General features: G+C 39.0%; 1 protein-coding gene across 2 annotated transcripts in view; it reads left to right on the top strand.

The window, feature by feature from the left end:
- Positions 1 to 24,743, top strand: part of FAAH2 (fatty acid amide hydrolase 2) — a 55,841-nt gene that overhangs the window by 18,260 nt on the left and 12,838 nt on the right. For both annotated transcript variants that reach the window (XM_069063721.1, XM_069063720.1), the window contains exons 5-7: positions 2,936 to 3,055; positions 4,334 to 4,469; positions 8,440 to 8,557. In XM_069063721.1, coding sequence (XP_068919822.1) covers positions 2,936 to 3,055; positions 4,334 to 4,469; positions 8,440 to 8,557 — 374 coding nt within the window. The remainder of the gene's footprint in view (positions 1 to 2,935; positions 3,056 to 4,333; positions 4,470 to 8,439; positions 8,558 to 24,743) is intronic.

Below are 24,743 nucleotides of genomic sequence, written 5' to 3'. Positions count from 1 at the left end.
TGGACTTCCTTTTCCATTTGACCAATTCTACTTTTAAAGGTTATTTTCTTCAGTATTTTTTTGTATCTCCTTACCAAGCTGTTGACTCATTTTTCATGATTTTCTTGCCTCACTCTGATTTCTCTTCCCAATTTTTCCTCTACCTCTCTTACTTGATTTCCAAAATCCTTTTTGAGCTCTTCCATGGCCCAAGACCAATTCATCTTTTTCTCAGAGGCTTTAGACATAGGAGCTTTGACTTTGTTATCTTCTTCTGAGTGTGTGTTTTGATCTTCCTTGCCACCATAGTAACTTTCTATCTTCATAGTTTTTTTTTCTATTGTTTTCTCATTTTCCCAGCCTATTACTTGACTTTTAACTCTTGGTTAAAGTAAGGCTCTGTTTCTAGGGTGGAGAGAACCTTGTCCCAAGCTTCAGGGTTTTTGTACAATGATTTTTAGAGATACTTCTAGGGACCTGTAAGTTTTAGTTCTTCCAAGGTGGTATGGATCTAAGGGAGAGGTATTTACTATTCTCGTGGTCTGTGCTCTTGTCTGTGAGTGATCACAAGCACTCTTTTCTGCCCTTGAACTGTGACAAGGGTCCCTGCTCCACTATGGCCCACAATCTCTGCTATGCTAATGCTCCTCTTTGTCCTGGGTCTGCCACCCAGTCCTGCGACCTGGATTTGAGTATGGGCAAAGCAACACAGTCCTGCCTCAGTGTCAGCAAAGAGACTCCTATAATCTCCTTCTGACCAGTTGTTTGACCCTCTTACCATCTGTGGACTGAGAGCTCTGGAAGCAGCTGCTACCACTTATTCAGTGGCTCCAAAGGGTGCTCCTGGTTTACTGTGGCAGGGAGTGTGCTGGTGCAGACTGTGCTGGACTGTGCTCTACTCTCACCCAGGTGTGACAGACCTCTCCTGCTGATCTTTTAAGTTGCCTTTGGTGTCTGTAGGCTAAGAAGAAACTATCACTGCTGCTAGTGATTCAGGTGCCCTGAGGCCTGCTCTGGATTTGCTGGGGCCCAGTCTGTGCTGGCATAACCTGGGTTGGATTGCACTCCTCTATCACCCTGGTGCAACAGACCTTACTTGCCAACCTTCCAAGTTGTCTTGAACTGGAATTTTTTTTCATTCCATCTTTTTGTGGGCTATGCTGCTCTAGAATTTGTTTAGAGTCATTTTTTAAAAGTGTTTGGAGGGATTTGAGGGAGACCTCAGTCAGATCCTTGCCTTTATTCTGCCATCTTGTCTCTGCCCTCATTTCTGAGCATGTCTCTCCCCACTCTTCTACCCAGTAAGCCATCTCTTTTATGAAAGGTTAAAAAAGAAAGAAGACAAAAACCCAGCTATCACCAGACCATCCACAGAGTCTGGCAGCATACACTAACTTTATACCTGCAGTCCGCAGCTCCTCAGTGTAGGGGGAAGGGTCATTTTCTCATCTGTTCTTTGACCTGAACCTTGGTCACTATAATTACATACTCTTTCTCTGAGCAGTGGCCACACCCTGGTAAAACCCTGTTAGCAGTCAAGGCATCACCCCATGATATCACTGATCCTCTTTGAAAACAAAGAACAAACAACAACCACATAATTACATAACACTCTATTTCTTCTCTTTCCTCCTCTGTTTTTCTTGCTTCCCTTACCCCCACCCATTTTCAAATATTTGTTTTCTGGGAGGGCTATGGAGAGACATACAGGGGGAAATTTTGGTGATGTAAACAAAAATTAGGGGCAGCTAGGTGGTACAGTGAATAGAGCACTGGCCCTGGAGTCAGGAGGACCTGAGTTCAAATATGACCTCAGACACTTGACACACTAGCTGTGTGACTTTGGGCAAGTCACTTAATGCCAATTGCCTTGCCTTCCCTCTTCCATTTTTTTTTAAATTCACTTTAAAAACATCACATAAAGATTGAAGGACCTGAGATGTTTAGTCTGGAAAGGAGAAGATGTCCATGGTTGTGGCCTTCAAATATTTGAAGAGTTATCATGTGGAAAAAAATTAAATTTATTTTGGCTGACCTCAGAGAACCAATGGACAGAAGTTTTTTGATTCAATATAAGGGAAAACTTTTAAACAATTAATTTGAGCTGCTTTCAAGTGAAATGAATTACCTCAGATAGGTAATGAGTTCTCTGCCTTTGGTAGTCTCCAGGCTGAGACTCGGTAACCACTTGTCAAAGATATTGTGGAGGGGAATTATGCTTCTGGTATGGGTTTGGAGTAATTGACCTTAAAAGTCTTCTATTATTTCAAAACTCTAGGAAATGTTTATTGGGTATATGGTATGTACAAGATACTGCTTTGTGGTAGGCTAGGCTAGCTTTTATAGGCTGTGGGGTATAAAAATGCTTCTTGTCCTCAAGGAACCTCCAGTATGCTCCCTACATTCTAGTAGAAACTGTAAGGCATGGGTACAAATAGCTGTTTCTGGGTGGAGGGAGTGGAGAGGAAGTTTTGTCTTTTTCTTTTTGTAGGATTATTTATATTCTTCCTCTATGGCATGTAAAATATTCAAATATTCAATATGCAAGTGCATATTGTTTCCAAAAAATAGAGACGTTGCTCCTAAGAGGATCTTGCCCAAACTTTTCCAAATATGTTTTTTCCAGGGATAGATCTGGAAGTCTCCATGTATTTACTACAAGAGATCCTGCTCATGTTCTAGGCTTTTACCTAAATTTGTATCAACTTCATGATAGTTTGGTACCATAATCTTTAGTAGCCCCTTCTTCCCAGGAAATGGACATATCACTGTTCTAAAACTGAGAGATGAGAAGATGAGGATAATCATTTCTAGCCTTTATTTTGTACGATACTCAAGGCCAGCTTACGAGTAGATGGGTGCTTCAGAAAGTTTCAGTGACTTTTGTTTTGCTGCCACCAGGATCCAGTAGTAGGCCTTATTTGTTTGCTTGAAGGCTTCTTTTTTGTGTGTTCAGGAGGTGAAGGCTGTGCCCTAGCTGCTGCTTGCTCAGTAATTGGTGTGGGCTCAGATATTGGTGGCAGCATCCGGATGCCAGCTTTTTTCAACGGTATTTTTGGACATAAACCCACATCAGGTAATGTTCATCTGGGGCCGGGAGCAGGGTGGCATGTGGGGAAAAAGATCCTTTTCTCTTTAGCAGGAGAAACCCTGGTCATTTGGAAGAGTATACTCTATTACACAGGGCTGGTGTTCTCTATAACTCAGAAATATATGTAGGGTTTGGGGAGTAAAACCTCAAGTCCCTTTGTGATTCTGGACACTATAAATTTGTTCTGTCTCCTCAATACTAAGTATGCCAAGTATGTCACAATTAAACAGTGCAGTTTTCATCTCTTAAAATTGAGCAATATGAAAAGAAGGTACAGAAAATAGGATAAAAAGTGGGTTCCATGAAGAAAAGTGAAAGAGATTTGTGTTATTTAGCATGGAAAAGAATGCAAAAGAAGAACACCAGAAATGTGGACAGTTGTTACAAGGAAGATATTGATTGTCTGCCTTCCTCCACATAGGCTTAAGTTAAAGTGCACAGAGTTGGGTTAGGATAGATAAGACTGTTTGGGGGAAAAAAATTATATTCCCCTGGTGACCATCCTTCTGGGAAAGATGGCCTCTTGGAGTGTGGCAGTTTGTGATCTACATTGCTTGAGGCCATAGAAATAAAACTGCTGATCCTTGAAATACTGAATCGGCAAAGTTTTGAACACTGAGATACCCCCTCCAAAAGAGAGGCTAGTTCTGTCCAAAAAGAAAATTATCTGCCTTTGACAAGGAAATGTAAACCCACCTGCAGAAACCCTGATGTTTCTAGGGTTCCATTTCTAGATTCTGGTTGAGTCTGGAAAGAAGGATGGGGGACCCTTCCAGTTCACCTAAAGCCCATTTTATTGTTTGCCTATTGAGCCTGTAATACTGTCCCAGATGTGCAACTGCAGGCTGTATGTAGATTGTAGTTTAGACCTAATTTCTCCATCACTACTTGTTCAGGGGAACTTTCTAGAAATCCTGTGGCTTCTTTTCTACCAGGAGATAAAGCAAGTGGCATGCAAATGAATGAGTTTCACATTAGAATGGAATATATGGCTGGGAAGAAGTTGAAGGCCATTTTATTGTTTTTCTCTTCTTCCTTTTTCATGGACTTCCCTAAGATGACTATGCCTTTAACCTCTTTATTTTGTAACCCAAGGGGCACTAAAACCATCCTTCTCCCTTTGATCTCATACAGATGGGGTAGGCCTTAGTGGCTATAGTGAGGCCTTTAGCTCTGCAATGAAACCTATGTGGGGAAACTTGTAGACCACTGGGCTAGGAAGGAAAGGCTTTTCCATGCTAATCTACATATCTCTGCTTTTAGGAGTGGTCTCCAATGAAGGTCAGTTTCCCATGGCTATGGGAGCCCAGGAAGAATTCCAGTGCACAGGCCCCATGTGTCGCTATGCCGAGGATCTGGAACCTATGCTGAGAGTCATGGCAGGACCTGGCATCCATAAGTACCTTCTTGACATTATCCTATGCCAAAGCTATTTGATGCCATTTACATTTCCTTTCTAATAATAGTGCCTGACATTTTGAAAGTGCTTTAAGAGTTATAACTTGCTTTGTATGCATCCTTTCATTTGCTCCTTGGAGCAACCCTGAGAGCTCTGTGTTGCAGGTATTATCTTCGTTTTCCAAATGAGGGAACTGAAGCTCGGAGAAGTGTTGAGACCTATCCATGGTCACTTAGCTAGTAAATGTTACTAGTGGTGTTGGAAGCCAAGTCTCTCCTGATTCCAAGTTCAGTATTTCAGTCCTTAAGTTACACTACCTCTGAATGCCTTTGACTCAGTTCTCACATCTATAAAATAGAAATGCTGATTCTTAGATTCTAACAAAGACATTTTGTAAGTAGTAATAAGCCACTGTCTATAAATGCTGATTTTTTGGAGCTTCCTGAAGAAGGTGCTGTATTAATTTCCTGCTTGGTTTTCATTCTATATATTCTCTTAGTGCTCTTACTTCAAACTATAGCTGAAGTAAATTCTAAAGGAACCAGTTGCTAAAAGGCTTTCTAGTCCAAATGGGACTGTTAGTCAATGACATGCTATTGCATGTAGATTAGAAAACAATGGATGGAGGTGGGGAATTTTACCCCACTCCTGGAGGGAAGAAAAGATAAATCAAGGAAAAGGCAAAACAATCTTCCCCTGATTAGAGAGAATCAGACCCCATGTTTGATGATAGCTATGCATCTAGTGCCCCATAATGGGGCTGAATCAGGGAGCACAACCCTCTAGAGAAGACAGCTCAAAGCACACCTAGGCTTTGCCAATTCAAATTATGGAATCATGGAATCTGAAAGTTCATCTGCCCAACCCTAATTGTAGAACTTGAGGTTGGAAGGGACCTCAGTGGCCAGTCCACACCCAAAAGGAATCCCAAACTGTAGCATACCTGGCAAGCGGTCATCCAGCTTCTGCCTCAAGACCTTCAATAAGGGAGAGCCCAGTACCACTCAAGGCAGCTCACTCCACTTTTGTAGCACTCTTGGTCTATCACCTCTACTGAGAAGATCTCACTACTTCCTGAGGCCTCCTATTCACTTGGACAGCTCCAGTGTTAGGAGGTTAAATGACTTGCCTGCTAGGGCACAGTTGTCTAATGGATGATTTGAACCCAGTCTGGATTCCAAGTGGAATTAGGGCTCTGTCAATTCCCCTATGCCACACACTGCCTCACTTGAATCAATTGTTATCTAGCCACCCCTTCCTCCTCCAATACTGGTAGAATGGAATAAAAATATGTCAAGACTTGACATTTGCTCCTTTTAAGTTCATTTTATTTCATTTGGCCCATCACTCTAGCCAGAGATCTTTTTAGCTATGCATCTAATGTGTTAGTGGTCCCTCCTAGCTCTTAGTTTGGGGGGGGGGAGAGGGGAGGGTCTTTTGTTGTGGTTCTTATTGGGTTCCTTGTGAGCCTTGGCTCCTTTGGAGCTTTAGTACTTCGGATAGATACAGCATTCTTCTATCACCTTCACCATGCTGCTCCTGTAAATTCCTCCTCAAGTACTTGCCCTTGGTTATATCATCTCTACACAGTCTTCATCTTTTAACAACCTGACTGGGCCATGCACAGACAGCCACATTGCCCCCTTTTCATCCTCACTGTAGCTGTTTTAGCTGTTTCTACCTGTGTTTCAACATTTACATTCTTGGGGACTTCCCATCTGGTTTGGACCAATTGCCATCACAAGGTGGCAGACCATTGAACCTTCCTAGTCTTCCTTCAGGCCTTTGGCACTCCCCCCACCAAATCCTTCTCCATCCTGCCCTTGCTGTTTACCCCTCTTCCCTGGCCAGAATCAGCTCCAGGATACCAATTCCTCTGTTTTCTTCTTCACCTTTTAAAGGCTGAATTTCTCATAAAGGCAAGTTATAGATTTATCAGCTGGTCTAATTTGAGCAGAAAGAGGTTCCTAGCAAATATATGGATAGTCAAAGGCCCTCCCATCCCCACATTATTCTACTTCCATGTTGTGGTATCCTAGAGCCAGCTTAAACTGACTTACAAGAGCTGATTAAGTTTTCAGTGTGAATTTTTACACGATGAAAATCATCAAATGCTACCAATCAGGGCTTAATATATTGCTTTGTTAATTGTCTAGGCTTAACAAAGTGATGGAGAAAGTTAATGGAGATGAAACTTAAAAATGTGTCTTGCATACATTTTTTTGAGGGCTGGTTGTTAAATATTTACCAGCACACCCCTTCTTCTATGCCTATTTTATGATTTGTTTTCCTAACTCCTCACCTAATTCCAGTTTCTGCTCTGGTAGATTATGGCATTCTCTGATGGCAAGAGAGGGGAAGTAGTTTGAGTAAGAGATGGGTGCATCCACAGGCCCTGGGGTGTGGAATACCAGTCATATATACTTCCCTTCTGCATGAACATATTAATTATATACAAAGGTATGCCTTTCTGAGCCTCAGTTTCTTCCTTTGCAAAATAGAGATAATAATACATGTAGTGCCTACCTCCCAGGGTACTTGTAAGGCTCCAATGAAATCGTTTATTGATGTGCTTTATTGTTGTTCAGTCATTCAGTCATGTCTGATTCTGTGACCCAGTGGACCATAGCACACCAATGCTGTCCATTGGGTTTTCTTGCCAAAGAACTGGAGTGTTTTGCCCTTTTCTTCTCCATTTAGTAAACCTTAAACCAAAATGGAAAGAATACCCCATCTAAAGTCAGAGGACCTCGGTTCAAATCCTGCTTCTGGCTTTTATTATATGTATAACTTTGGGTAGGATATTTAACCTCCATGGGCCTCAGTTTCTTCATCTGTAAAATGATGGATTTGAACTAGATGACCTGAAAGGTCCCTGTCAGCTCTAGAATTCAGATCCTATGATCCTATATAAATATTTGCTATTAAATTAGAGAGGGCAAGCAATATAGAAAAGTGAGAGATAAAAGAAACAGAGGGAAAACTTTATTGTGTTCTTACTTATGCTATCCCCCATTTTGAAGCTGTCCACTTTAGTGAGATATGCCATTTCAGCAGTTAAAGAGTTCATCTAACCCTCCCCCTACCCTTCCTGTAGTTCATGTATGCTGCCATCAGGGAGCAAGAAAAAAGGTCCAGCTGTCTAATACCAGGTGATTTGAAGGTCAGTGGAATAACCAAGAGATTTAGTGTGCATCTTTGTATGAAAGATACAACCTTTTTCTAAAAACTAGAACTTGTCTGTTTAGTAACACAGCAATATTTCCAACTTTCATTGACAAATGATTGGCTCTGTGGAGGACGTCCTGGAGTGGAATGGAACTGCTTGGGAAGTTTGAGCACCAGTCCAGGGGATAGGCTAAGGGGGCATTAGCAAGAGGAATGGCCGTGAGAGTGGAAAGGGAATGAGATGCCACCAGAGTGAGATTGCCAAAGTACAATAACTATTGATTGGAGGTGGGGGATAACAGCTATGGAGAGGGAGATGTCAAGCTCAGTTGGCTACAAAACAAAATGCCTCAGGTGTGACCAGCCTTCATTATTGCTTACTCCTGAAAGTCAGTCATCCACTTAAAATTGTTAAAAATTAGAGAGGAACATTGGACCCAACTCATTTTAAATTCTATTCTTGCTCCTAAGATGTCTTAATGATCTAGTTTGCAAAGGCAAATAGGAATTTATTCATATACCTGAGTTTGTTGTCTTTTCTGCAAACAGATATTAGATGCCCCTGCCTTCTCTTGCCTCTCCGTCTGAAGGTGCTGCCCTAACCCTAAATCCACACTTTGCTATATTTCTTTATTGATGTAGGCATTATAGGTACTTTTGTTTTGGAAGAGCTCACTCACTGTATCTGAAGTCTGAAGATTCTGATAATCTTGTGGGAAGTATTTACAGCATAGCAGTTTCAGTAGTGGGAGGAGACAGGTAAATATTTTTCTTAATATCCCTTTCCTTTTCTTTACCTCAGGTTAAAGCTAGACAAAAAGGTTCCAGCACAAAAAATAAAATTCTACTGGATGGAACATGATGGGGGCTCATTTCTAGTGTCCCGAGTGGACCAAGAACTACTTCAGGCCCAGGAGAAAGTAAGTGGGAGGACTTACTTATTTATGATAGTTATCACCTAATACATCAGAATACTAATGGTAGACATGTGGGTAATACTGTCGAAAGTCAAGTTGAACTGTTTAAATGCCATTTCATGTGATTATAGCAAAAGTCCTACCAGACTCATAATCCTAGATTCAACTAAAGTAATTGTATGTGTGTATGTGTATGGTGTGGAGAAGTCATGGGTTCATAGATTTAGAGCTCAGAAGGACCCTAGAAATCATCTAGCATAACTCCTCATTTTATTTTTTTGTTTTCAAAAATGTTTTATTGACGCTTCTTACCTTTATGCCTTAGTCATAAATAGACATGAATAAAGGCATATCTAAATAGTTCAAGAAATATTAATTGCTCATGTGTAGACCAGCCAAATAATAAAAATGACAATTCTACCTACCTGAGTTACTTGTTCAGTGCCATACCAATCAAACTGCCAAAGGATTGCTCTATAGAGCTAGTAAAATATATATATAACCAAATTATCTGGCGGGACAAAAAGGACAAGACTATCAAGGAAATCGAAAAAATTGGAAGGGAGGGGGGCCCAGCAGTACCTAATCCCAAACTATACTACAAAGCCGTAATGATCTAAACACTTTTGGTACTAGGTAAGAAATAGAGTGGTTGATCAATGGAATCCATTAGGTACACAATATACAGAAGGAAATAAGCACAGTAAACCTAATGTTTGATAAACCCAAAGATTGGGGCAAGAATTCGCTATTCGAGAAAAACTTCTGGAAAAACTGGCAGATTGGGGGCGGCCAGGTAGCACAGCGAGTAAGAGCACCAGCTCCAGTGTTGAAGAAGACCTGGAGATCGAATCCTGGGCTCAGACACTTAGCACCCACCCAGAAACACCTGGCCGTGTAACCTTGAGCAAGTTACTTAACCCCGATTGCTTTAAAAAAAATTTAAAAAAACTGGCAGATATATAGAGATATAGATATATGTAATATGTGTACACATATATACATATATGTGTGTGTGTTCATCCAATTTATGGCTAGTTCTTTCCTATAATTTAAAAGACTATTTATATTTTGGTATGTATTAGACATTTCTTTGGGTTATATGTCCAGTGGTGTGATTACCATGATAAAAAGTATGGTCAGTTTAGTAATTTTTCTTTAATGATTACAAATTGAAATCCAAAATAGTTAGACCACTAATTTCATTCAAAGTACAATCAGTGTGTTAGCTTCCATAGCCCTTCCAATATTCTTTTTTTTTATCCTTGCCAGTTTGTATAGAGTGATATGAAACTTCAGATTGCTTTTAATCTGCATTTGGAGCATTTTTCTGTGGTTGTAAGTTTTATTTTGGAAGTAATTCATATTCTTTGACCACTTATCCTTTGGGGAAATTACTTGATGTTATATATTTATGTCATTTCCCTACGTAGTTTAGATGTTGTTTTTCAGTCATTTTTCAGTCGTGTCCATTTCTCCATGACCCCATTTGGGGTTTTCTTGGCAGAGATACTGGGGTGGTTTGCCATTTCCTTCTCTAGCTCATTTTATAAATGAGGAACTGAGGCAAAAACAGGGTTAAGTGACTTGCCCAGGGTCACAAAGCTAATAAGTGTCTGAGTCCAGATTCAAACTCAGGAAAATGAGTTTTCTTGACTTCAGGTTTAGCATTCTATCCACTGCACCACCTACCTGCCCTTATATAGTTTGGATATCAGACTTATTGTTAATATTTTATGAAAATATTTTTCTACTGTACTGCTTCTAATTCTCTATTAATTTCATCTGTGCAAGAGATTTTTAATTTTATGTAGTCAAAATTATCTATTATATCTCCTGCCATCCCTTCTTTTCTTTGTTTTATTAGGAATTCTCCTCCTCAGGGGTGGCTAGGTGGTACAGTGAATAGAGCACCGGTGCTGGAGTCAGGAGGACCTTAGTTCAAATCCAGCCTCAGACACTTAACACACACACACACAAAAACCTAGCTGTGTGACCTTGGGCAAGTCACTTAACCCCAATTGCCCTCCAAAAAAGCAAAAAAAAAAAAAAAAGGAATTCTTGGCAGATCTCATTTTAGGTTATTTTTTATGCTGAGAGTTCTTTTATTTAGGTTGTGTATTCATTTTGAGTTTGTGGTAATAAATGGCATAAAATGATCCAATCCTTATTTCTGCCAAACTGATTTTCAGTTTTTCTAGCTGTTCTTGTCTTCCAGTAGTTTATGTTCTTGAGTTTATCAAATATTGTTCCACTCTTTCTTGTTAATCTAGTCTGTTCCATTAATCTGCTTCCTTCTCTTTTTTTCTTAATACCAAATTACTTTGCTAAATATTGCTATATAGCTTGAAGCTTGGTAATGCTGTCTCCTTTATTCATCCTTTTTTTCTCATTGTTTCCTTTGATATTTCAGACCTTTTATTTCTCCAAATGAATTTTGTTATGATTTTGTCTAGTTCTAAAAAGTGTCTCCCAGGTAATTTGATTAGTTTAGCACTAAATCTGTAAATTAATTTAGGTGATGTTATGGGTCAGGATATTAATGGAACATTAGCTGGGACTATAGCAGTAAAGGAGGTTGTGGTGCCAATCTGAGGCAATTTGGGTTAGCTTTGCCCTTAGATTAGTTGATCTGGGATACAGCTGTGAGCCCTTTGGGCAATAAGGAAAGAAAAGTTTTCTGTCAGTCAAATTCAGTACTTGACCCTTCTCCAAGCAATTCTCCAGGACTCTAAGTTACAATTGAGTTACGAATCTGCATTGGTTTCTAAACCTGAAGGTCCTGTATCAATAGAATCATGGATCAATACAGGTATATTTTATGAATACCTAGGTATGTACCACATGTTTTTTTAATGGAAACGTAGCTGTCTCTGATAAGCAGGTAAACATTTAAGTATTGTAAGCATTATTGCTGTCTGCAGCATCTGATTGGGTGTCGCTCCCTAGGAAACAGCCAGAGTATCAGGAAGAATTTGTTCTTCTGCCTTCACTTGGTGCTCTTGGACAGACTGGGACCTAGATAAATCCTGAGGTTAGAGGATGAGTCCTCAGTTTTAAGTAGCCTGCTCAGTTGGAACTAATTCTTGTATTATAAAATGAGAGCTTTAATCTGTCAGTCTATAAACATTTATTAAGGGCTATGGCACTGTGCTAGGTGCTGGGGATACAAAAAAAGACAAAAGACAGTGCCTGCCCTCCAGGAACTTTAAATCTAACGGGAGAGACAACATGCAAACAAATATATACAAAGCAAGGGATATGCAGGATAAATAGGAAATAATTATCAGTGGGAAGGCACTGGAATTAAGAGGGGTAGAAGATGGTTATTGTAGAGTAGGTAATCTGGGAGAGAACTGAAGGTTTGAGTTTGGACAAAGAGTAGTGTTTGGTAAGGGAACACAGAGGGTAGAAAGCAATAGATTATAGTTGGATAAGGGGATTTAAAAATTCTTGGACATGGAAGTGATACATTTGTAAGTGATAGCAAGATTAAGATGGTCATAATCTTTGTCTACAATAAAGGTCATGGGAAGTGAGTTGGCTGAGGAGATGAGTGGTTAGAGTGTTTGAGGGAGAGTCAATATGTATGTTGCAGTCTCTAAGTATGAGGGCAGGGGTTGGGGAGAAGAGAAAAATTATGATCCAGGCACTGAACTCATTGAGAAAGGAAGGGGAGTGATCTGGAGGTCTGTAGACAACAGCTGCCAGGATTTTGATTGGGTGATAGTTAGGAATAGCATGAACATCAAAGGAGGAGAGGTTACTGACTGATGGAAGTAGCAACAAAGAGGCAAGGAGTGAACCAACTCCCTTGCCTTGATCAGTGAACCAAGGAGAATAAGTGAAGGTGCAGCCAGTATTAGAAAGTATGGAAAGGAACTCTGTTGTTGGGAGGATTCAGGCCTCAGTTATTGCTAAAAGACAAAATAAAAGATTTAAATGAAGGGAAATTTGTTGTTGATGGAAGAGGCATTCCAGAGGGCACAGTGGAAGGACTGGGTGGAGTTAGGTTGGAACTTTGGTGTGAAAGGGTTGAAGGGAATGAGAATAAGGAGTTTGATGATGGGGGAGGGGTAAGAAATGGAATTTGGATGATGATCTACAGGAGTTCATAATCACCAGAATTTGACAGGTATAACTTAACATAAAAATGTTCATCATTAAGTGGAGGACATTATTCTTCCAAAAGGAAGCTGGAGATCCAGCTGGAGGAAAGCACAGCATGAGATGGGAGGGATAAAGTCAGATAAGAGACCCCATTTCACTATTCCTCTACACTTATTTGAGCTGTTTGAAGAGGTTATATGATGATGCAGACTAGAATGATCCCCATTCTAATATGAGGAGAAAAAAACAAGCATCAATTCGAAACCTTAATATCTCTGAGGGATGTTGAGGGAGTTAAATAATAAAAAAAAAACACAAGTCCTGAGTAGATTAGTTCTTTTCTTAGGGTTTGAAGTGAGAGAATAGAAAGGAGAGAAAAAGGAAAAATATTGTAAAGAATGAAGGAGAAGGTAAAACTTAGAATGAGAGTGTTTAAGATGAAGACTATACAGACATGGAATAAGGGGTGAGGAGAATGGGAATTAGATGAACCTTACTCTTATTTTATTTTATTTTAATTTTTTTATCTTTATTAGTTTGTTTACTTTTAGTTTACAAGATTCAGTTCCACAATTCCTTGAGTTTCAAATTTTCTCACTCTCCCCCACCCCCCATGGTGGCACACGATCAAGTATAGGATCTGCAAATACTTTCACATTGGACATTAGTCAGGTTATAAAGAAGGATTGTATTGGATGGAATGAACAATGGGAAAGAGGAAACAAAACCAAACAAGAAAAAGAAAGAGAGCAAGTAGTTTACTTCAATGTGCATTTAAACTCTATTCTTTCTAGTTCTTTCTCTGAATGTAGACACCTCTCTCCATCATGAGTCTTTTGGAGTTGACTTATAACCTTGCATTTCTGAGAAGAGTCCAGTCCGGCACCAAACCTAATTCCAGCACTAACCCTAATTCCATCACTATTTATATTCATGAGTGAAATTGGTCTATAATTTTCTTTCTCAGTTTTCTCTCTTCCTAATTTAGGTATCAGTACCATATTTGTGTCATAAAAAGAATTTGGTAAGACCCCTTCTTCACTAATTTTCCCAAATAGTTTGTAGAGTATTGGAATCAATTGTTCTTTAAATGTTTGATAGAATTCTCTAGTAAATTCATCTGGCTCTGGAGATTTTTTCCTAGGGAATTCACTGATGGCTTGTTCGATTTCTTTTTCTAAAATGAAGTTATTTAAGTAATTTACTTCCTCTTCAGTTAATCTGGACAATTTATAATTTTGTAAATATTCATTCATTTCACAAGATTGTCAAATTTATGTGCATATAATTTGGCAAAATAATTCCTAATTATTGTTTTAATTTCCTCTTCATTGGAGGAAGATTCACCCTTTCATTTTTGATACTCATAATTTGGTCTTCTTTCTTTTTTTATCATATTGACTATGGGTCTATCAATTTTATTGTTTTTTTCTTAAAACCAGCTCTTAATTTTATTTATTAATTCAATAGTTTTCTTAATTTCAATTTTATTAATCTCTCCTTTGGTTTTCATTATTTCTTTTTTGTTCTTTATTAATTTGTTTGTTTACTTTGAGTTTGCAAGATTTTGTTCCCTGGTTCTTTGAGTTTCAAATTTTCTCCCCCTCCCTCTCCTTCCCCTGCCCCATGGCAGCATACAATCAGGTATAGGATCTGCAGATACTTTCACATTAGACATTGGTCATGTTGAAAAGAAGGATTGAACAGTGGAAAAGAGGAAACCAAACCAAACAAGAAAGAGAAAGAACAGGTAATTTGCTTCAATCTGCATTCAAACTCTGTTCTTTCTGAATGTAGACATCTCTTTCCATCATGAGTCTTTTGGAGTTTACTTGTAGCCCTGCATTTCTGAGAAGAGTCCTGTCTATCAAAGTTGGTCATCACACATACGTTGTATCTGTAATAGTATACAAATTTTCCCTGGTTCTGCTCTTCTCACTCAGCATCAGTGCCTATAAGCTTCTCCAGGTAGATATGAAGTCCATCTGCTCTTCATTTCTTATGGCACAGTAGTATTCCATTACATTCATATACCATAACTTGTTTAGCCATTCCCCAACTGATGGGCATCCCCTTAATTTCCAATTCTTTGCCACCACAAAAAGAGCTGCTATAAATATTTATGTACATATGGGTCTTCCTCCCACTTCTGTGATCTCTTTGGGATACAACCCTAGAAGTGGTATTGCTGGGTCAAAGGATGTGAAATTACTTATAGCCCTTTGGACATAGTTCCCGATTGCTCTCCAGAATGGTTGGATCAGTTCACAACTCCTCCAGCAATGTATTAGTGTTCCAATTTTTCCACATCCTTTTCAGCATTTATCATTTTCCTGTTTTGTCATTTTAGCCAATCTGACCGGTGAGATATGGTACCTTAGAGTTGTTTTGATTTGCATTTCTCTAATCAATAGTGATTTAGAGCATTTTTTCATATACTTATAGATATCTTTAAATTCTTCCTCTGGCAATTTAAGTAGCCTGCTCAGTTGGAACTAATTCTTGTATTACAAAATGAGAGCTTTAATCTGTCCATTTATCAATTGGGGAATAATTGTATTCTTATAGATTTGACTCAATTCTCTGTATATTTTAGAAATGAGGCCTTTATCAGAGACAATGGCTGTAAAAATTCTTTCCCAATTTCCCACTTCCCTCTTAATCTTGGTTACATTGTGACTTTGTTTGTCCAGAAGCTTTTAAGTTTCATGTAATCAAAGTTATCCATTTTGCATTTTATAATGCTCTCTGATTCTCATTCGTTCATGAAATCTTCCTTTCTCCATAAATCTGACAGGTAAACTATTCCTTGCTTTCTCATATTGCTTACAGTATCATCCTTTGTACCTAGATTATGCACCCATTTAGACTTAATTTTGGTTTATGGTGTTAGATAATGGTCTATGCCCAGTTTCTGCCATACTATATTCCAGTTTTCCCAGCAGTGTTTGTCAAATAGTGAGCTCTTATTCCAAAAACTGGGGTCTTTGGGTTTATCAAAGAGTAGATTATTATAGTCATTGACTGCTGAGTCTCGTGTACCCCATCTATTCCACTGATCCATTGCTCTATTCCTCAGCCAGTATCAAGTAGTTTTGATGACTGCTGCTTTATAATACAGATTAAAATCTGGTATAGCTAGGCCACCTTCCCTAGCATTTCTTTTCATTAATACCCTTGATATTCTGGACCTTTTATTCTTCCAAATGAGTTTTGTTATGATTTTTTCTAGCTCTATATAGTAGTTTTTTGGTGGATTGATAGGTATGGCATTAAATATGTAATTTAATTTAGGTAAAATTGTCATTTTTATTATATTAGCTCGACCCAACCATGAGCAATTGATGTTTTTCCACTTAGTTAGATCTGACTTTATTTGTGTGGAAAGTGTTTTGTAGTTGTGTTCATATAGGTCCTGGGTTTGTTTTGTTAGGTAGATTCCCAGATATTTTATAATGTCTACAGTAATTTTAAATGGGATTTCTCTTTCTATCTCTTGCTGTTGGATTTCATTAGAAATATACAGGAATGCCGATGATTTATGTGGGTTTATTTTATATCCTGCTACTTTGCCAAATTTATTTATTGTCTCAAGTATTTTTTTACTTGATTCTTTAGGATTCTCCAAGTATATCATCATATCATCTGCAAAGAGTGATAATTTGGTCTCTTCTTTGCCTAATTTGATTCCTTCAATTTCTTTTTCTTCTCTAATTGCTACTGCTATATTCTAGTACCAGATTGAATAAGAGGGGTGATAGTGGACATCCTTGTTTCACCCCTGATCTTATTGGAAATGCTTCTAGCTTATCCCCATTACATTATAATACTTGCTGATGGCTTTAAATAGATGCTACTTATTATTTTAAGGAAAGCTCCATTAATTCCTATACTTTCTAGTATTTTTAATAGGAATGAACATTGTACTTTGTCAAAAGCCTTTTCTGCATCTATTGAGATAAAAATCATGGGGTTTTGCTAGTTTTATGGTTGATATATTTGGTAGGACTCCTTCTTCATTAATTTTCCCAAAGAGTTTGTAGAGTATTAGAATCAATTGTTCTTTAAATGTTTGAAAGAATTTGCTAGTAAATTCTTCTGGCCCTGGAGATTTTTTCCTAGGGAGGTGACTGATAACTTGTTTGATTTCTTTCTCTGAGGTGGGGTTATTTAAGTAATTTATTTCCTCTTTAGTTTTGGTATATTGTCTCATTATTTTAATTTTCTTGATGATGTTACTGATTGTCTCTCTAATTTCATGACTCTTTCATTCTTTATGATTAAATTGTTTAGTTTCCAATTAGTTTTTAGTCTATCTTTCCGTGGCCCTTTATTGCATGTGATTTTATCAACTCATGATCTGAGAATGATGCATTTGATATTTCTGCTTTTATACACTAAATTGTGAGGTTTTTATGCCCTAGTACATGTTTGATTTTTATGTATGTGCCATGTACTGCTGAGGACAAGGTATATTCCTTTTTATCCCCATTCAGTTTTCTCCAGAGAGCTATCATATTGAGCCTCTCTAAAATTCTATTCGCTTCCTTAACTTATTTCTTTTTCATTTTGAGGTTAGATTTATCAAGTTCAGAGAGGGAGACATTAAGGTCTTCCACTAGTATAGTTTCCTCTCTATTTCTACCTCTAATTCCCTTAACTTCTTCTCTAGAAATTCGGATGCTATGGCACTTGGTGCATATATCTTAAGTAATGACATTGCTTCATTCTCAATGGTGCCTTTTAATAAGATATAGTTTCCTTCCTTATCTCTTTTAATTAGATCTATTTTTGCTTTTGCTTTATCTAAGGATTGCTACCCCTGTTTTTTTTTTACTTTAGCTGAAGCATAATACCCTGTGGGTATCCAATTGTTTCAAATGTGTTTCTTTGTAGACAGCATATTGTAGCATTATGGTTGTTAATCCATTCTGCTATCCACCTCCATTTTATGGGAGATTTCATCCTATTCACATTCACAGTAATGATTACTCTCTGTGTCTTTCCCTCCATCCTCTTCCCTCCCCTGTTTATGTTTTTGTTTTTTCCTTCTCCCTTCCCCTCCTTAAGGGTTTCCCTCAGTATTCCCTCCCTTTGATCCCCTTTCTTTACCTATCCTTTTCCCTTCCTACTATTTCCCTCCCTTCTAATCCCACCCTTCTTATCCCCGCACCCCCTCACTCCTACTGCCTATAGGGCACAATGGATTTTTATACTTATCAGAGCATGTTATTTCCTCATTGACCCCAAACCAATGATAGTAAATTTCATACAGTGCTCCTTTCCCTCTATTATAATATGTTTTTGTGTCTTTTCATGTTAGAATCTTAAACTTAACTGATTATGTTGATCCCTCTTTGAACCAGAACCAATGAGAATAATGTTCATATGATATTCATCTGTCTCTCTCCTTCCCCTCTACTATAGTATGTTTTTATGACTCTTTGTGTGGCATAATTTACCTTTTTCTGCCTCATCCTTTCCTCTTATTCCATTATATTGTGTTTGAACCCCTTAATAAAGTTTTTATTATCATCAGATTAGTTCATTTATACCCACACCCTCTATCTATGCATATCCCTTTTAAAAGTCGTGATAATTATATAAATTTCAATATTGATAGGTATCAGCTTCTCATATAGGGATGTAAACAGTTTGCTCTTATTGCGTCCCAAGTTAAGTGCATGTGTGTATGAGTGTGCATGTGTGAGTATGTATGTGTGTTTTCCTTGTTTACCTTTTTATGTCTTTCTTGAGTCTCATAATTGGAGATCAAATTTTCCATTGAACTCTGGCTTTTTCATTAGGAAAGTCTGGAAGTCCCTTATTTCATTAAATGACTATCTTCTTGCCTGAAAGATTATGCTCATTTTTTCCAGGTAGTTGATCCTTGGTTGCAGTCCTAGCTCTTTTGCCTTACGAAATATCAAATTCTAATCCCTCCATTCTTTTAATGTAGAAGCTGCTAGGTCCTGTGTAATCCTGACTGCATTTCCATATTTGAATTGTTTCTTTTTGGCTGCTTACAGTATTTTCTCCTTAACCTTGTAATTCTGGAATTTGGCTAATATATTTCTTGGAGTTTTCAGGAGGAGTCTGGTGAGTTCTTTCAATAACTATTTTACCTTCTGATTCTAGGACTTCAGGACAGTTTTCTTTGAGAAAACTTTTGACATCTCTTGGAGGATGTTGTCCAGGCTGCTTTTTTCATCATGGCTTTCCGGTAGACCAGTATTTCTTAAGTTATCTCTCCTGGGTCTGTTCTCCAGGTCAGTTGTTTTTCCAGTGAGACATTTTACACTTTCTTCTAATTTTTCAATCTTGATGTTTTGCTTGATTGACTCTTGGTGCATCATGTCGTCCTGAGCTTCGATTTGACTGATTCTAATTTTTAGTGAACTATTTTCTTCTTTTAGTTTTAGAAGGTCCTTTTTAGGGTGTTATTTTCTCCAGTTAGATTTTGAACCTCCTGTCCCAGTTCACAAATTTTACTTTTTAAGGTTTTGTTTTCTTCAATGAGTTTTTTTTTCCAGTTTGGTCACTGTAGATTTAAATTTATCTTCTACCTCTCTAATTTGGCTTTTAAAATCTTGCTTGAGCTCCTCCAAGAATGCTTTTTGGGATTGAGACCAGTTCGTATTTCCTTCTGTGGTCTCAGGTGTGAGTATAGAGTCCATGTTGTCCTCTGTATTTGCTTGTTCTTGCTCACTATAATAAGCTTGGATAGATTTTCTTGCCTTTCCATTCTCCTTCTCAACTGCCTTCTTACCCATTTTGATTGCCCATTTCCTGACATTGCTTCTCAGGCTGGGAGCTAAGGGCCTAGTTGTTGACTTTGTGTGCTGTAGCCTCTGGGTGTCTAGACTGAGACCAAGGCCAGGACTCTCAATGTTTCCCCTGAGTTACTCTCAGGCTCACAGAATAACCTGTGGGGGAGGGATGGTCTGGCCCCTTCAGATTTCTGTCTCTATGCCCCTGGGCTACAGCTCAGGCAGGCTCTGCAGCTGGTGGCTGGCAGTGCTGGTGTCTGCAGATTCCCCTGGTAGTGCTAAGGTCCACCTGGGCTTCTGTTGTTAGCACTTGCTGGCTCCACCAACCTGGGTTTTGGGAGCTCTTGTTGGTCAACTCAGGTGGAGCTTGTTGGGACCCCTCCCGCCCTTCACTTCAGACTCCTTGCTGCCTCAGTTACACCCTTTCTCAGTGACTCCCAAGACTAAGACTATTTCCTGTATTTCAGGATTTTACTCTGGGTGGGACCTTTATCTCTGGGTTTTCTAGGTCAGGGAGGGGGAATTGGAGCAGCAAGAGTTTCCTTTGCCATCTTGGCTTCTAGAAAATCAGGTAGGTGATTTTTAAACTTCCAGGCTGTGGGCTGATAGCCGCAGGAGAAGCTGCTGTCTCAGCTGCAGGCACTGAGCTTTCTCTTACCCAGCTCTGACTGATCCTCTGTCCTATGCTGGTGAGACTGCTGCAAATCACCCATGGGGTGGGTGAGTCTGCTGACTGGGGCTCTTTCTCACTCTGTTGTAGTCTGCTCTCTAGTCTGTGCTGGTGCAGCCATGCTCCCCCTGCCCAGACCCATGTGGACACTTTCCTGCGCTGGATTCTGCCATGCTCCATCTGCCAGTGAATTCTGTCACTCTAAAATCTGTTCAGATTCACTTTTTAAAGTTTAGTGACAGGATTCATGGAGGAGCTTAAAAAAGTTACTGCTTCCATTCTGCCGTCTTGGCTCCACCCCCTTACCCTTATTTTAAATGGCCAAAGGAAATTTGAAATAGTGATGTCAATTAAAAGGGTCATTGAAACATTTTTTTAAATGCACAGAAAAGGGTGCAGAGCCATGATGGCACAATAAAGGCTGAGATTCATTTGTATTCTCCCAAATTCCCCTCCAAACAACATTAAAATAATACCTTAAAAGAAACTAAAGGGGCGTCTAGGTGGCGCAGTGAGTAAAGTGCCGGCCCTGGAGTCAGGAGGACCCGAGTTCAGTTCTGGCCTCAGGCACAAAACACACACACACACACACACAAACTAGCAAGTTACTTAACCCCAATTGCCCTCCAAAAGGCAAAAAAAAAACTAAACTAAAAAAGGATGAGGTAAAATAACATTCTAGCACAAGACAAATTAGGTTGGCAGTAAAGTTCTTCTTACTGGGGTGAGAGTGGAGCACAATCCAGTACAAACCCCATCTTAACAAGCCAGCAGCAGACTTTGGAGGTGACTGAATCTGTGACTCTGGCTTCCTGAGCTCTCAGCCCATAGACTGTAAAGGAGTCAGATAACTGGTTAGAGGGAGATTACAGAGGGCCCTTTGCTAGCAATGGTAGCAGAATTCTGTTGCATTGCCCATTACACAGTTCTTGGTCACAATCCCAGCAAGAGGAGGAGCATTAAAACACTAGTGCCTGCAGCTGCAATGGAACAACAACCTTGGTCATGGTTCTAAGGTGGAAAAAGAGTGCTTGTGGTCACTCATAGACAAGAGCACAGGCTAGGAGAGCAGTGACCACACCTTTCCTTACATCATAAGACCTTGAAAGAACTGAAAACTTACAGACCCTAATAACTAGCTCTAAAAACAGCAGCACTGAAAACTAAAAACTGAAGCTTGGGACAGTGCTTCCTCTACCCCAGGAGCAGAGCCCAACTTTAAGACAAAGTTTATAGTCAAGAAATAAACTGAAAAAAAAATATGAGCAAATGAACAAAAAAATCTGACCATAGAAAGTTCCTATGATGACAGGTAAGATCAAAACACAAACTCAGAAGGCAACAAAGTCAAAATTGCTACATCCCAAGCCTCAAAGAAAAATGTGAACTTGTCTCAGACTCAAAAAGAATTCCTGGAAGAGGTAAGGATTCAAAAGATTTCAAAAATGATTTGAAAACTCAAATAAGAGAGGTAGAGGAAAACTTGGGAAAAGAAAAGAGAGTGTTTCAAGAAAATCATGCAAAAAGAGTCCATAGTTTGGTAAAGGAGGCGCAAAAATACTGAAGGAAGTAACACTTAAAAATAGAATAAGACAAATTATAAAAGAGGAAAAAAATCAACTGAAGAGAAAAACTCCTTAAAAAGTTAAATAGGCCAACTAGAAAAATATACTTAAAAAAATAATTGAAGAAAACTCCTTAAAAAGTAGAATTGGCTAAGTGGAAAGGAAGATAGAAAAGCTCACTGAAGAATATAATTCCTTAAAACTTAGAACTCGGCAAGTGGAAGCTAATGACTTCATGAGATGCCAAGAAACAATAAAACAAAATCAAAATAATGAAAAATAGAAGAAAATGGGAAATATCTCATTGGAAAAAACAACTGACCTGGAAAATACATGTAGGAGAGATAATTTAACAATTATTGGGCTACCTGAAAACCATGATTTTTTTTAAAAAAAAGAGCTTAGCATAATATTTCAATAAATTATCAAGAAAAGCTGCCCTGATATCCTAGAGTCAGAGGGTAAAATAGTTATTGAAAGAATCCATTGATCACCTCCTAGAAGAAATCCCAAAATGAAAATTGCCAGAAATATTATAGCCAAATTCCGGAGCTCCCAGATCAAGAAGAAAATGTTACAGGCAGCCAGAAAGAAACATTTCCAATATCATGGAGCCACAGTCAGGATAATACAAGATTTAGCAGCTTCTCCATTAAAGGATGGGAGGGCTTGGAATATGCTATTCCAGAGGAAGACAAAGGAGGTAGGATTACAAAAATGACCTACCCAGTAAAACTGAGTATAATCCTTCAGGGGTAAAAATAACATTCAATGAAATAGAAGACTTTCAAGCCTTGATCCTTTTTGTCCCCAAAAAAGGACTCTGTGGTTTGATTATGTTTCCTGGGCTTGCTCATCTTGCCAGTCAATTACTTGACTTTTGAACGCTTTGCCACAGTAGAACTCTGCTCCCAAAATGGAGAGAGCTTCATCCCAAATCACTTGGGTTTTCACAGCTGCTGGAGCTATTAGTTGGGTGCCCTGTCTACAGTCCCCACACTTTCTGGCTCACTGCTCACACACCCCAGGACCATCACCCAATACAGTGATCTAGAACCAACCAGGTTAAAGGAAGAGCGATTACCCTCTGAATGGTTGCTTGATACCCCTGCAATCTGCAAGCCAGGAGTTCCTGAGACAGCCAGGCAAAGTCCACTGCACAACCACTGTTCCTCTGCTGCTTTTTGTTCCAGGTACAGGGGCTGGACCATGCTTTCAGTCCCCCTGTTCCCACAAAGTTCCACACTGACCTTTTACTTTCTTTTTGGCATTTATGGTTTGATAATTCTGGAAATCACCACAGCTGCTAGTGATTCTCTCTCCTGAAGTATGCTCCGGGCCTGCTGCTGGTCAGGGCCACCCTGGGGCTGGGAACCATGTGGCTCACGTGGGGCTGTGCTCAGCTCTCAGCCTGGTGTGATAGATCCTTCCTGTTGGCCTGCCAGGGTGCCTTCAGTGGGAGCTTTGTTTCTCTTTGTCTCTTTGTGGGTTCTGTAGCTCTAACATTTATGTAGAGTCATTTTTTTACATGTATTGGGAGTGATTGGAGTGGAACCTGCACCAAGTTTGTGCTTCTAGTCAGCCATCTTGGCTCTGCCCCAACTGTTTACATTTCTGCATGGGAAGATTATAGTTGTGACTCTGAAGATCTTTCTCATTATTAGGGCAGTTAGGAGTATACATAGGCAGAACTTCAGGGTTTACATTCATTTTGAGTCAATCAGGGACCCAGATAGCTCTGGAGGAGAAAGTAACACTGGTGACTATGCACAGCCCTCCCTCACTTGAATACAATTCACTTACATGTCATGGTATACCTCCCTGATGTCATAGTCCTCTTAGAGAATAAAGGACAAACAACAACATAGACAGAGGACGTGGGTGTGACTTGATGGGATGATATCCAAAAAAGAAAAGAAAAGAAAAAGGTAAAAAAGAGGGATAACAGTGATGGGATGTTATCATTAAAAAATTAAATTAAGGTATGAGAAAAAGGGATGACCTTAAAAAAAAGAGGAAAGGAAGAGGTAGAATGGGGTAAATATCTCACACAAAAGAGGTACAAAAGAACTTTTTTTAATAGTTGACTTTTTTATTAACACATATACATTTACTTGTCTTCTGGCTTGTTGAAGCAATAGGTTAGACAACACTTGCCACAATAATGTCTGTCAAAATGGCTAGCCATAAAGACTCCAGCATCACATTCATCAGAAAGGCACTCTCGTCGAAGACGGCTAATCTTGCCATTCTCATCAGCCTTGTAGTACTTCAGAACAGCAAGCTTAACCTTCTTTCTTTTATGATTGTTCTTTTTGGGAGTGGTATAAGAATTCTTTCTCTTCTTGGCACCACCACGAAGCTTCAGAACAAGATGAAGGGTAGATTCCTTCTGAATGTTGTAGCCAGACAAAGTACATCCATCTTCCAGTTGCTTGCCCACAAAAATCAATCTTTGTTGATCAGGTGGAATACCTTTCTTATCTTGTATCTTGGCCTTGACATTTTCAATAGTATTGAACGGTTCAACCTCTTCACAAAAATCTGCATCGTGGCACTGGGTCCACCCGGTGATGACAGATCCAAAAGAGAGCCAAAAGAACTTTTATAATGGAGGGGAAGATGGGGGGCGGGCAGACAACACTTGAACCTTATTTTCATTAGAATTGGATCAAAGATGAAAACTATCTTACCCTACAGAGAAGTAGTAAGTGAAGGGGACAAGAGAAAGGATGATGTAGCTGATAGAAGTGAGGGGAGATTGGGGGAGGCAGTGGTCAGAAGCAAAATACTTTTGAGGAGAGACAGGGTCAAAGGAGAATGAGAGAAGGATAAACAGAGAAAATAGGATGGAGGGAAATACACAGCAATCATAACTGTGAAAAAATTACAGCAAGTTTCTCTGATAAAGGTCTTATTTCTCACATATATAGAGAATGGAGTCAAATTTATAAGCATAAAAATCATTCCTTAATTGATAAACGGTCAAAGGATATGAACATGCACTTGATGAAAATATTAAATCAGTCTATAGTGATATGAAAAAATGCTCTAAATTACTATTGATTAGAGAA

This window comes from Petaurus breviceps, unplaced genomic scaffold, assembly GCF_028583685.1.
Source record: "Petaurus breviceps papuanus isolate PSGF00001 unplaced genomic scaffold, PetGlider_PUasm1.0 90601, whole genome shotgun sequence".
NCBI lineage: Eukaryota > Metazoa > Chordata > Mammalia > Diprotodontia > Petauridae > Petaurus > Petaurus breviceps.
Note: the sequence above shows the minus strand (reverse complement) of the source record. Positions and strands in the feature narration are given on the sequence as shown.